The following is a 14950-nucleotide window of genomic DNA, read 5'->3' as shown; positions in this document are numbered from 1 at the left end:
TACGATGTTTTTCCCGAGGAGAACCTCAGAAGAGAGAGAGGTTCAGGATACAAAACGGAAACAAAAATGGAGTGGTAAGATTTTTCTTTTGTTTTTGGTAAAAAAACCACAAACCACATTTCTCCCGCTAGCAGTAGCAAGGCATTCTGGCTCTTACCCAGAATGCCCTGCGCTGCAGCCCACTTCCTGCTTCTGGAGCGGTTTCCAACCTGCTTGGTGTTCACATGTCCATTCAAACCGTGCCAGAGTTCACTTCAACCAAACCAAGATTTAGGTTTTGAGGCAGAGGTTCACTTTTTGGTCCACATCACCTCCCTAACCGAACCGGACTTTCCAGACAAACGGACTGGAGTCGGATTGAAGCGAACTAAACAGGGCTGGTGTGAATGCAGCCTGAGGGTTATAATTTATCAGGTTTCTTGCTCAGGACATTACGTTTCTTTCTTCTACTTTATTTAACAGTAAAAAAGAGCAATGGAAACTAAATGTTTTATTTTCTGCATTACTAAATATGGTGCAGAAAATATGCGTAAAGGCCTTTGGGCCCAATATTGAGGCCTAGCAAATATAAGGTCAATGGAAACGCAGCTGCTGATTCTCACCTCACAATCCAAACTATCTGATCTAAGAAAGGTAGAAAGTCACTGCACAGAAACTCTCGTACTTCTTCAAAGGGAAAAGAAAAAGGAAATATGTGAAAATCTTCTTACGATGTCGTCAGTTGCGTCCTTAGCAGCGGTGACCGTCAGCACGAGGGCGAGAGGAACGACGGTGGTGAACCAGGACAGGGAGGAGATCTCAGGAATCAACTGGACGCAGCAGACAACACATCATTCCTGCTCATGTGTGCAAAACTCAGAGACAGTCCATCGCATCAAGCTTGTTGCTCAGTTACAAGACCTTTTTAAACAGATGTTTAAAACAATCATCCAAAGAAAACTTATATACTACATGCCTTCCCCTTAATTCACCATTTCAGAATATTTATTATAGATAAGACTAAAAATATTCACAACAAATTTAATTTTAAATTTCCTTTAAAAGAGCTGTCAAAATAAAGTGATAACTTTAATGTTGTAGGTTTAAATAACTCCCAACAGAGCGGTTTATTATGTTTATTTTTCTTTCTGCAGATCGGCCGTCGCAGCTGGAGTAAAGTCGCCGCTTTGCTCACAATGAGGTAACTTCCTGCGCTGGATATCACACTTCCTTAATTTTCTGTGTGGTTTGTTTGCAGCGTCAGCCTGAGAAACTTCTCTCAGTGAAACTGAGAGTCGATATGTAAAGGCTGCGACTGGTTCGGGTTTCTGTTTGATTTCTAGTTGCTTGGTGACATTTCTGCTGCTTAGAGGAAAAACAAACGGAGACAAAACGTCAGGATCTTTGAGACTTTTTCTGTTTTTCTTTATTTATTTTTACTCCTCCCCGTAAACGGCCAAATTCAATAACAACTTTTAAGCACATAGTAAACATATGTTTCACTAAGCCCAGGTTTCAGTATTAAAATCTGTATTTTTATTAGTCTGATATAATATCTTTAATGTTGGGTTTTTATTATCTGGAAGCAGAAAATCATAAAAACGTACAGAAGCAGAGATTGTGTATAATGTGTTTCAACTTTTCAATAATATTCTTAATTAATCTGAATTTATTGAACATAACTGCACACAAATATCCTTTGGTTATCCCTGGCACTGGTGCGCACTTTTTCCTTCCACTCAACTTTCTGTGAGTAAACTTTATATTCCGATTTAATAAGTCAGGATGAGAAATCAAACTGCAGATCTTCACCAACAGAAGCAAGACTTTAGCTACTGAGCTGCGACACGTAACGCTGTGGTAAGCTAGCATGTCAGGACACCACAACCACATCTTTAATATTTATAAAAGCCTCTGCATTACTGCAAACTATGATGAAAAATATGCCGTAAGCCTCTACTGACACAAAGAGATCAATTCAGTTCATTTTACTTCAACTAAGAGCAGTTTGGTTCATTTATAGCACCGGTTACAGATATCCAGTACTTTAGTAGTAAAAATGCCAGTGTTGAATTAACACCCAAAAGTGTCTAAATGTGTCCAAGTCAGCAGGTGTTAAATTCAACAGGTCAGAGTCACATTAACATTACAACGGTGTTGGTGTTAAAACCCTTCCAGACTGGACCGTGTCGGCGCCGACACCTCTAAATTTGCAGTACCGTAATTCCGCCACACGTAGCGCTATCTGAAAAATTCCAACGGTTTCTGAAAGGGGAGACGTTGCCCTTTCCAGCAAATATCGGGTTAATCCGGAAACTTCGCAGCTGCAGAGAGCATAATTATTCCGGGGGGCACTCGTTTAATAGACGGTATATTGCGAAAATAACTTGCTGGATATTGAAAGTTCCGGTTGTTATGGATACATGGGTAAGTATATCATCTCACATTTAAAGAACTACTTACAATTAAAATAAGGAAGATTTATTTAGGCAGACGCTCGAAAGTCCGGCGTAAAATATATTAAAAGTAACACCAGTGTAGTGTTGATCACAAAACATAATGTGGTGTTAAAAAAGTAAATAATTGACCCCATAAGGTGTCAATATCAATCAAATCCAGTGGAAAATATTCACAACAGTACACATAAATGGAAAGTTTAACTTTTCCTAAACCCATTTCAGTATTATAGACCAATGTTAATTTAACAAAACAATGGGTGTCAATCTTTTAACACTTTCAAAAGTGTTACTTTAACACCAGCTGACTTGGACACATATACACACTTTTGGGTGTTAATTCAACACTGGCATTTTTACTGCGTAAAAACAGTCAGAATTATTACATTTTAACATTTAATGCTTTTTAATAGTAAAATTATTACATTTTAATAATAAGCTAACATGTAACCCAGAAGTTGGCTTCACTCGAATCAGTTAAGTTTTACAGCTGCATGTATTGTAAATTAAATTCACAGTTATCCATTTTATTACCAATTGATCAGTTCAGTTTTTTCTTCATCTATCAGTGATTTAATAAAGAACAAAACAGTTTATCTGAATCTTTTCAACATTTGTAAATAAACCAAATTGAACTGAAACATATTTTCGCTGAAATTAAGTTGAACTGATTGAAGTTTGTTTCTCCTTATTAAAAAATAAAATAAAATAAATGTTAAGTGATGTTTAGACATGTGATGATCTTTTAATATGATGTTGGAGCTTCTGTTGCCTCCTACCTGCAGCACCAGCAGAACCAGGAAGTAGGCATTAGCGATCCTCTGGAACTGTTCGAACAGGTTGAGAGGAAGGAAGGTGAAGAAATTGTACTTGGAGGTCTTGATGGCGTTTGTCTGCAAAAAGTTAAAGTTAAAGAAAATTCAAATTAAAAAGACGACAGATATGTTTGGAAAGTCGTAACTAAAGCAAATTAACATTGAAGGAGCGATAAAAGGATGTTTTATTTAGATGTGATGGAACATTTGTAAAGAAATTCAGCAAATCTGCAATTTTTGTTGAGATGTTTTTCAATAAGTATTCTGAATTCCTGATAATTTAATAATAAATCTGTTTCTATTTCACCAATTACTATTGATTACCATCCATCCATCCATCCATTTCTTCCGCTTATCCAGGGTCGGTCGCGGGGCAGCAGCTTCAGAAGGGAGCCCAGACTTCCCTCCCCAGCCACTTCTTCCAGCTCCTCTGGGGAATCCCAAGGCTTCCCAGGCCAGCCGAGAGACATAATCCCTCCAGCGTGTCCTGGGTCTCCCCTCCTCCCGGTGGACCTGAACTCCTCACCAGGGAGGCGTCCAGGAGGCATCCTGACCAGATGCCGGCCTCAACTGGCTCCTCTCGACGTGGAGGAGCAGCGGCTCTACTCTGAGTCCTCCCGGATGACGAGCTTCTCTCTCTAAGGAGAGCCCAGCCACCCTGCGGAGGAAACCCATTTCGGCCGCTGTATACGTGATCTCGTTCTTTCTGTCATGACCCAAAGCTCAAGACCATAGATGAGGGTGGAACGTAGATCGACTGGTAAATCGAGAGCTTCGCTTTTTGGCTCAGCTCTTTTTTCACCACGACGGACCGGTACAGCGCCCGCTTCACGGCAGACACTGTCCCAATCCGCCTGTCGATCTCCCGCTCCCTTCTTCCCTCATTCGTGAACAAGATCCCAGATTCTTAAACTCCTCCACTTGAGGCAGGACGACCCCCCTGACCCGGAGAAGGCACTCTACCCTTTTCCGGCTCAGGACTATTGATCACCAATTTATTTATTTAATGTTTTGCTGGTTTTTTCCGCTGAAAGGCTGTGTTTATTTTTCTCACCATCCTTAAATCAGAAATCTAAGGAAGTAATTTGGGGTCTGGACGTGTTTCTTTAGACCCAGGTGGCTCTTGTCAGGCAGCAGGACGGTTTGTTAGCCGTCACATTATCACTGGATCTTCGTGCTAACAGCACCACCCACACACGGCACAGTTCTGTCCGTAAATGCTTATGAGGGGAAATGAGTGTTTATTCCACAGTGAGGCAGTATGGAGGATGGGTTCATCCAGAATCAGGAGTACCGCCGTTCAGTAAACTGTTTCACAGAAAGCTAGAGGTTTGTTTGGTCGTGTCCTCGGCTACGCCTCTAAAAAAGTGCAGGATTTGCCGCTGACTACTAGCAGAGGTTTCTGCCTTCAGCTCTTTGGCTGACATCCAGTCTCCTGATAACAACCAGACAAATCAAGACATGCCCGGAACGGCTGTTTTCTCTGCATACAAACAAAATACTCACCTTGGTCTTGAACGTACACTCTGCTGAAGTGACAAAAGCAGAAAACAATAGAACAAACACTGAAAACGGCGGGTACAGCGACTGCAGGCCACTTACTGCGTATTTAAAGGAGCGGTTGTACTCTCGGTCATTGGCTCTGAGTTTCCTCTCCAGCTCCGCTTTAAAAAGACAAAGAAACTATTATAGTAGGAGCATCATTTATAGAATGATGTTTAATGCAGAACAGATGTATAAAAGGCAGGAAACTCTTCAAAACAAACCGCAGCATAACGTTTAAGTCCGACCCGCCTGGGACTTTAAAGATAATAGGTTTATTCATGTTGGTCAAACACTCAAACCCAAATATTTCAAATGCTTTTTATTCTTCCCAAATGAATTGGCTGTTTGGAGGCTGAAAATATAAGAGAACTCACCATATTTTACAAACTTGTGTGAAATCCACAGATTTTAAGGGTTTTACACAAATCCCAACAGATACAGGCCAACAGCCTGTACCTTTATCATAGAGGTATGGAAAATGCTTGAAGAATTTTCAAAAACCTACACAAAACTCTCTTGGACTCGTGTTCTAAAACAAACAGGAAGTCGGCCATCTTGGATTGCAGTGCGGTTCTGATGGATTTTGACCCATTTTGGAGGTTTTCAGTCTCTCCTCCTCAGAGATTTTGATTGATCTGCTTGAAATTTGGTGAATTTGCTCAAAAGTTACAGGAAATCTGAAATTATTAAAATTCAGACTTTTTGTGCATGGTGAAGAGGCATGGCCAGGCCTCAAACTTTGACTAGACTCCAAAATAATAATAATAATAAGTGCTATAACTCCTACAAGAAAAGTCCCAGAGGTTTAAAACCTGCTGTGATTGGTTCTCATCAGATCCCTGGCAAAACAAACTGATCCAATGCAGACATCAGCCAAGCCCCGCCCCGTGGCAACAGGAAGTGTAACGTTTTACTGTGAAAGGTCTGTCTGACTCCACATCGAGCTGGTGAGAGAAAACCAGTTGGTGTAACTTTATGTAATACCTACTTCATCTGAATTTCATTAAGAAGGAATAATAACAGGATTCATTTGGCCCAAAAGCCGTAATTTGGATTTATTTGGACTTTTCCTGCTCTCCCCACAAACCTACAGTAATGAGATCAGGGCTTTGCTATGGCAACTACAAAACATTGACTTTGTTGTTGCTAAGCCACTTTGAAGATAATTTGTTGGTACACTTTGGGTCATTGTCTGCTTTAAATACCCCTGTGAGCCCAAGATTAGACTTCTTGAGATGAAGCTTTAATATTTCCACATCATTTTTCTCCCTTTGGCAGCAAACTCACCCACACAGCATGATGCTGCCACACCCAAACTTCACCGTGGAGAACGGCGCTGCCAGGATTGGGATCTCATTTTTATTTCACCTTATTTAAGGATCTTTATGGCCAAATGCTTTAATTTTAGTTTCATAATAACAGGCAACATTTCTCAGGTTTTTGTATTGATGTATTCTTCTTGATGTTGGTAATTCTTTAATGTTTAGAAATGTTTTAGGAATCCATTCTGCAGTTATTTTGTTTGTTTTAAGTATTGAACATTTTACAGAAACTAGATTTCAAAGGTTTTAAAAGATTTATAAACTTATTTTGCTAGGTTAACCGTGCCAGTACACAATGTGAAGATTAAATGTGAATGAAATGTCTGTATTAAGTTCAGGCATTTATTTATATTTATCAGTAAACTAATAATAACACAAACATCCACAGCAAATTAACTTCATGTCAAAGGAAAAATGCTAAATTATTGAAATATCTGTAGAAACCTTTGGGCTTACCTCCCTCCGTCTTTAGGAAACAATCCAACCCAAAGAACGACATCTTCTCTTCCTCTTCCTCCGTCTGTTATCTCTCCATCATAACAATCTGAGGAGGAAACAGACATCAAATAAAAATTCATTAATTACATTCATTTAAATGATGGAAATCAGTCTTAATTCTGTACAACTTTTATTAAAAATGAGTTCCTGCGGCTTTAAGCCGAACGTTTGCTCTGATGTTGATGCTCCTGTTTGCCAGCTGCTCCGTCTTTACAGCCTTTTCCATAATGTGCTTCATGGCGTCATGGTTTCCAAGAGGGAACCTTTAAATTTTCCAATCTGCAGCTTCATTTCTGACCTAAACAAGCCGTTAAAGCTCTAGACGTTTAAATGTCAAAGTTTTTGTCAAAGCGAGTAAATACAACACAATCCCAGTTTGTGCTGGTTTGATTAAGAAGCAATAAATCAATCGATTAATTAAAAAGAGTTCAATAATTTCCATTTGCATGATTTAAAGTTTTTTTATTTATTGTTTTTCTCTTTTGATAAATGTCTTCAGTTTGGTGTTTTGGTCTCAATTAGCCTTTTTTGGAAGAATAATTTATTTTCTTCATCATTCATTTTATTTGTCGTTTCTGTTTTGTTTATTTATTTTTGATATTTAAAATGTCTCCAGGTCCAGTGTTAGATATTCATTATAATTTAAAGTTTATTAATATATCTGTGCCTTGTGCATTTTTGGTAAAAACATGTTCGTTGATGTAAATCCGTCTTTCTTTTAGTCTGTTTTCATTTATTTATTGTATTTCACTTATTTTTGTATTTATATTATAAATGTATTATTTATTTTTGTTTTATTAGATTTTTTTATTTTAGTTTATTCTTTTGGACTTTTTAATTTTATTTTATTATTATTATTTATTTTTTTCATTTATTATTTTTGAGGTATTTTGCACATACTCTGTTCCTGAACACTTGCATTTTGAAGTTCAACATTTTTGCATCCGGACATTTTTAAACACTTTTATTCTGTGTGGAAAAAATATATAAAAAATACCAATAAAAAACCCACATTTGATGTTTTGCAGTAAGAAGAGGCGGGTAAGCAGCCAGATCTTAAGAGGAGAATTACCTCAAAATATTCTTACACAAGTAAAAGTGCAGTAAAACTTCAAGAAGTAATGATCTTTCACAAAGTTACTGAAGTAAATAAAACATAACCCACTGCCCACCTCTGCCACTGTGGTAATAAACTCATAATGTTGTTAAACGGGAACGACTTTAACTTGTTTCCTCAGCTAAACTGTTTCTAATCACATAAACCAGAACGACGAGGAAAAACAGAGACTATAAAACTGAATAAAAGAGACAAACGAGTCCAGAAGTGAGGAAACAAACTTTTGGAAATTCACTTTTACTTTCCAGGATGATGTCAGAAAGTGAGCTATAAATATCGGCCGTGTTAGTTTGTGAAGAATGTGGGTGTTTCACCAGGCGGGAGACGCTCGGCAGCAGTCGGTGTGGGAAAGGCGGCTCTTTAAAAATGTCAGAGCAACTGGAAAAAAACTACTGGAAAAGTCCAGAAACGTCAGTAAAGGCAGTTTAACGAAGGTTGTGAAATCTGGGCTTCCCTGATGTGAGGAACAAGAGAAAGAAAGAAACTAAACGGATCCGTTGATCAAACCAACGTCAGTCTGAATCAGGGGTTTGCAACCTGCATGTTTAAAACAGAAATGTGTAACAAATACTGGTTAACGATTTGTTCTCATGTAATAAATTCACAACATGACACTAAAAATACCAGTTACATGGTTTAGATCTTTTTTTTGTCATTAAGTTTTTCATTTCCATAAATTTTACACAGAAGAAAACCATCCATCTTATTTTATGCAAACAAATTTACATTAATCTTTATTTTAAAACCTAAAAACAGAAATAAAATGGGGTTCTCTAAAAATGATAAATTTACTTTAAAAAAAGATGGATATTTATCAAAAATGTAATTTAAGCTAATGTAACATTTGCAGCTCTTATAGCTGCACTAAAAGCAAATATATCTTATGATTCATGTGAGTTTAATGGAAATGAAATGAGGCCCCTGTGGCCCCTTACAGCGTTAATACGGCTAAAAACAAACTAAAGTGACTTTGAATTTAAAGTTTAGGCTTTAAATTTCTGCTGGCATGAAAACATGAATTGATTAAAACATTTTATAATTCGTTCAGACGGCGCAATCACAACCTGATTTAACTGAATGAACTGGAGGAGATCAGATTTTCTCGTTTACCCTCACGTGACACATATCTGACATTTTCACATTGAAAATTTTTTATTTTATGCCACTTAATGTGATTCTTTTCCAAGTTCTTATTGTTTTTTTTAAGCTTCCTGTCTCATTTCAGAATGAAATCCATTTTAAATCTAAATCTTTTGTGGATAATTTCAGCTGCTGAAATAAAATAAAATTTGATTTGATTTAATTTTAAATGGCTAGAAGCCAACAGCATACACACAATAAAACATCCTCATTAAAAACTCAGGCCTGTATTGTGAACCAGAGCAGCAGTTTGGAACAAATTTGAATCTTCATACAGTTTGGCGATGAGCTGCAAACCGTTTCACATTTGGCTTCAAACCGCAGAGAAGAAGAAGAAGAAGAAGAAGTGGGCGGAGCCAGAGTTTGAGGTTTGGGTTAAACCACCTTCACCAGTCACAGAGAGTCACTGGCCTACTTGTTTCTGCTTTTTGTTCTTTTTAACACGCACTTGAACCCGTTCAGGTAAAAGAATGAAAGAAATCTGTTCCGGTTGGCGGATGAGGAGGAGTGGGCGACTTACGCTGAAACTTAAACAGCGAAAGTTTCAAATCTGCTTCCTTATTCTGTCTGATAAGATCCCACATTACTGCCCCTCCCCTGCCTGTTGCTGGCAGAGTCCAACTTAGTGACTTTGTCTTTACATTTAGTGACTTTTCAGACCCAGTTAGTATTTTTTAAAACAGCGATCCCGATCTGGATCACAGAGGATGTAAACAGTATTTATCATGTTGCCTAATAGTTTTTATTTCACCTAAACTGAAATAAACCCCTGAATGTGTTTGATGTGCCACTGATTGCAGGTCTGATTTACGTATTGAAGGTTCAGGTATTTACATTATTAAATTATATCATAATGTTTGCTTGGAGCTCTGAAAATATTTCAAATTATGTATTTTCCAGTGATATTTTATAGCACAACCAGTTATCTTCAATTGTTATAGAAATGCCGTATATAAAATATGACTTAAAGTAATTTTACTTTGTAATTTAACACCTTGAAATTGGGCCTCTGTCTCTTTAAGAACTCCTGCTCTTTCTGAAGCTCCGCCTTCAGGAAGTCAACACAACATGGCTCCTTATTAACCCTTTAATTAACAACGTTTTTACCAGCGTTTAACTGAGCAGCAGCTCCCATCATGAGCTCAGCAGATCCACCAGGTGTTTGCTAATTGCTACTGGCTAGTCTGAAGGAGCTGAGTGGAGTGGAGGCTCGGTAGCTTGGAAACTGCAGCTCTGACGAAGAGCTACAGCCTCAAAGGCGGGGCTTTGTCCACCCAGGCGTTTAACAGCTGAATGGTTGCCATGGAGATTAAATGATTCTTCAAACATGCATGAAAGAATCAAAGCAACATCATAACATTATGGAAAACGTAATCGTAATTTAGTTTGTCATAATAAGACATTAATCTCAAACATAGCCGGAAAAAACAAACAAAAAAAATATATATTAAAAGTGTTGTAATGACCTAGTCAAAGCCCAGATCTCAACGTGACAAAAATTTCCATTGTTTGTGTTACAGAAGCTGGTTTTCACTTGGAAACTGTTTTTCTGATGAATAATGATGATGTCACAAAGGTTCTTACAACTTTATTAAATTACATAATCTATAATCTGACTGAGAGGAAAATATAAAAATACACATGTAGCCGCAGCGTTTTATCTTTTTTTACAGGAATACTGCCTTACATCCGTATTAAAGCCGACAGAACGGTAAAGAAAAAGGTGATTAAACAAAATGCAGTTTTCTTGTGATTTAATCCCAGACATGAGTGTTTTCTTCTAGGTGTGTGCATCATCATCTCATATGTCATAATTATCGTACATTACGCCTCTTACTTTGGAAAGTCCGAACCTTTAATTTCAGGCATGCAGATTTTAATATGTATATATAAAAAACTAAACAAAAATAACTTATTTAATTTCTTGAGCACTTTCTGAGTCATTAACTCCTTTTTTGTTATTTTTGGCACACAAAGGTGCGTAACAGTATCGCCGAGTCGGCGTCACCTGTGACTGGCTTCACAGGTCAGAGGTCACGCTCATGAATGGCGGTGTTGTCCCATCGCTCATCTCTTGTTTCTACGCTGCACACAGGGCTCCTTCATCGAAACCGACGGGAAAGCAGTTTTCTTCGAAGCGTGTGAGCACTGAAGAGTCATTACGACGGTGAAAGAAAGGACTTCTTCCAGATCAACTGAGCAAAACCAACAGATGCCACAGGCTCTCTGTCGTTCGCAGCGTCTATGTGGCACTTTTCTTCCTGGAGGTTATCAGATTTCCTTTGACTTTGCTTCTGAGAAGCTAAAATCAATGAGGCCTGTTGTTCTGTGTTGCAAACTGAGGTTCTTCATCCTGAGTCAGTCTGAAAGTGATGGTGGTTTAGTTTGAGGTACACACAGCAGATTCACAACCAAAAGGTCTTTCAGCTTCAAACAAACTCATCTGGGACTGACGATGCATTCACACCAGCTCGGTTTAGTCCGCTTTAATCCAGCTCCAGTCCGGTTTGGGGAGGCGTGGACGGGTAATCGAACTCTGGTCCGCCTAAAAGCCCCAGCCTCTGTTCGGTTGAAGTGAACTCTGGTTCAGTTTGAATGCATATATGAACATCAAGTAGACCAGAGACGGCTCCAAAAGCAGGAAGTAGACTACAGCACACGGCATTCTGGGTAAATACAGCCAAACAAACGTACGAGTCTATTGCTAGAAGACTCGCGGTCTTTTACCAAAGATAAAAGAGAAATCCTACAGTAGCTAAAATCTGATGCTACTCCAATTTTGTTGACATTTTATAAAAGTTAGCTTAGCTTAACCAATTCTCTTATTGGGTAAAATGAGCTAACAGGAAATGTCCAGAGCAATAAAACTCAAATTCCCCTTCTTAGGGCGCACTCACTGCAGCTCCATTTATTCTGCTTCAATCCAACTCCAGTCCGCTTGTTCTGAGACTCCGGTTTGCTTGGGGAGATGTGAATGTGTAATCAAATTCTGATGTGGACCAAAAAGGCGAACTGTCTATAATTCTAGGTCTTAGTTCAGTTCAAATGAACTCTGATTCGATTCAAAATCTTAAGTGAACTCCAACCGGACAACCAGGAAATGGCCTTCAGCACAGGGCATTCTGGGTAAACGCAGCCAGAACAAACGCGATGCTAGCGCTAGCAGGAGAGATGGCTCGTGTTTTGTTTTCTCGCCAAAAACAGAAGAAAATTCCTATAACTGCTAAAATCTGGACCTCCTGGAGATGCTGATTTAAATTTTTAGCAGGATTTTGCTGAACTCAACTTCAGGGCAACATTGACCAAAAATAAAAACAACCTCCAAAGAAAAATATTTCTGCTTTGATTTGAATATTAATCAAAACATACCAATAAATTTGAAAACTATTTTGTTTGTTAGGATTTTTTTAAAATAATTTCATTGTTTTTTGGTTTTGCACTCTGTACTGATGTTTGAACAATTTAAGAAATCCTGCTTCCGCCTCCCCATGCTAACCTGGCCACAAATGTATTTAACTTCCTGATCAAAGCGAAGTTAAACAGAAGTTGTTTGAAGGTATTTTCCAACAGAGGACCAATCAGAGGACGAGCCGCAGAAGGAGATAAGAGCCTGAGGACAGCGGCAGCGTTTACAGCTGGTTTCCTCTGCGTTTCCTCCTGACAGCAAACAGAAATCTGGTTTTTAGAAAAGTACAACCAGGCGAGAAGCGAGAAGCTGGTGTTGATGGGATGTTAATGGTTCCAGTAAACTGTGGACCTCTGGACATGTTTAAGGTTTCCATCCTCTACTGGAAAACCAGTAATGTTATATAAAACCAGCTGGTTTTATATAAGAAATGTGAGTTTGTGCATTTTTCTACAGTTAATTATTTGCTTCTCCAGCCTCTAAGAACTGCAACAAATAAAGTTGTTTTGTTTCAGTGGAACGACTAAATGTGAAATTACCCATAAAATAAATAAAACGTGCAACAGGACCCCTGGTCAAACTGAAACACAAAGGTTACAAAAGCATGTTCTTAACTTTAATGTTATTTTTAATGAAATAAAATCTAAACAAGATCCTGCTGTTTGGTGACGCATTTAGAGTCCAAAATAAAAGTAGGAGTTTTTAAATGCATGCTGTATTTTGCTCTCTTCGTGGTAAATTTTTATCTTTTTACAGATTTTCCTGTCACATTAGAAATATTTCTTTTGTTTACGTTTGCCATGTTTAAAGTTGAGCCAGAACATTTACTAACAATAACTTTAAACATGAACCTTCCAGTTTGACGAAAGTGAAGATTCAGCGTTAGGAGATTTAAATGTTTCAAACTTGGATGATTTCATTCATATCTGGAACAAATCTTGGAAATGTGAAACGTGTTCAGCCTCTTGCTCAGGTTTTCTGCTGCGTCTCCGTCAACAAGTACTTCATTTATCAGACATTTTGCCAAAAATAGCAGCAGCCATGCTGAAACTCTCCGAGCCTTTTGGTTTGTAGGATCATAGACGACGCGATTATTTAAATAGTTGATCAACAGGACGATGAACTCCAACCTTTAGACTTCTGTTTTTATACTGCCGCTTTGGACTGGCTTTCATAAAGCTGTTTGGGAGTAAAACTGTTTTTCAAGATATTATTTCCACTTCATTCTCAGTGGTTTGAAATCAAATTTTAACTGTATTCTCTATGTTTCAGCTTCATCTTTGAGCCCAATACTACCGTCTGGACTCAAAAATGACTAAAAATTCATCAGATTAACAGAAAAAGTGTTAACTTAAATAACCAAACTCTTTCTTCTTTCGTATTTTCTGTTGTGTTTGAACGGTTGGATTAATATCCTAACACAGTAGCACAAAAGTCTGATTCAACCTGGAAGTTCAGCCTCTGCATGCTTCTCTCCATAAATCTATTACAGTAAGAGGACAATAGCAGGAAGAAGTGATGAAAGGGAGAACTTCCTTTTAGCGACAGTTTGGCAAGAACAGAGGGACGTTATTTTTTTTTAAAAGGAGCCAATTCTGATGAATTCCCAACTAAATAAATCATCCAACCACTTTCAAGCTTCCGAGGAAATGTTTCTTTCTCCAGCTTTAATCACAGCATTTCTGATAACTTTGGTTAAACGTTGAGCAAATAATGGTGAAGTTTTAGTCATAAACTGCAAAAATAAAGGTAAACATGTGATAAAATACGAACTAATCACAAATTTATCTCATTTTGCTCTTACAATCTGAATCGTCCTCCATCTTACATCATTGCTCCTTTTTTCATGTTTCTGTTTTTTATCAGTTGGTTTATCCATAAAAATAATAAATAAAAATCATGTTGGTGTTTTAGGAACGTGTGGAACGTGTTTTTTGTTGGGTTCTGCAGAGACGTGTTTGAATTGACTGGCCTGTTTAGGCGAAAGTGCTGTTAAAAGTTCCTGCTTTGTTTCAACCATCAGACATAAAAATGTTTATTATCTTCTGTTCGTTATCACAGCAGCTGTTAAGAGGGAACATCAGGTACACAGAAAACACAGAGGCTCTCTTCAACGCAGCTTTTATCTCAGAAGTTCCTCCTGTTTCACACTTTTCCCACCAGTCGACTGAAATCTCAACTAGTTTAATGTACTTTTACATGTTTTAGTGTTTTAATTATTAGCGTTTTATCGTTTTTCACCCTGATCGTTGGCGATAAAACAGAAACACTGTCTGTTGTTTCCTATTAGACCTGCTAATAGTGTGGCTAATTTTTAGCTAACTATGAAGATGCTTAGCACACTTAGCTTCCCCTAAATTAATTCTACCAGATAAATTCTAAAGCACTAATTTACTTGGCTGCTTTGTAAACTTTAAGTTTAATTTTTTATATATTCATGCTCTTATTTTGAAGTAGGTGAAGACTGTTTGCACAGCACTTCTGTTTATTCAAACAAGACAAGAACCAAAAAAAATAGTTAGTACAGAACAAGATATAAACATGAAACAACATTTAAGGGCATAATAGAATATGTAACTTAGAATGTCAAAATTAAATTGGTGCTCAAGGGTTGCAGCCTTTCAGGGGCAGATTTGATCTGAATTAAAGGTAACGCTTTAAGTAGCTTCCAC

The 14950-nt window shown here is 37.8% G+C and overlaps 2 protein-coding genes across 2 annotated transcripts in view; both read right to left on the bottom strand.

Moving 5' to 3' along the window:
* The window catches only part of LOC103470718 (STAM-binding protein-like A), a 385599-nt gene that overhangs the window by 68750 nt on the left and 301899 nt on the right, over window positions 1-14950 (bottom strand). The window lies entirely within an intron of this gene.
* Window positions 1-14950, bottom strand: part of LOC145552875 (phospholipid-transporting ATPase ID-like) — a 28889-nt gene that overhangs the window by 7929 nt on the left and 6010 nt on the right. Inside the window, exons 2-5 of the mRNA XM_081610931.1 lie at window positions 6574-6661; window positions 4853-4914; window positions 3215-3328; window positions 711-809 (exon numbers count right to left, since the gene is read on the bottom strand). Of these exons, the coding sequence (XP_081467057.1) occupies window positions 711-809; window positions 3215-3328; window positions 4853-4914; window positions 6574-6616 (318 nt within the window). The 5' untranslated portion in view covers window positions 6617-6661. The remainder of the gene's footprint in view (window positions 1-710; window positions 810-3214; window positions 3329-4852; window positions 4915-6573; window positions 6662-14950) is intronic.

Source organism: Poecilia reticulata, chromosome 9 (assembly GCF_904066995.2).
Source record: "Poecilia reticulata chromosome 9, P_reticulata-male-v2, whole genome shotgun sequence".
In the NCBI taxonomy this organism is placed as follows: domain Eukaryota; kingdom Metazoa; phylum Chordata; class Actinopteri; order Cyprinodontiformes; family Poeciliidae; genus Poecilia; species Poecilia reticulata.
This window is presented reverse-complemented; position numbering and strand designations above follow the sequence as displayed.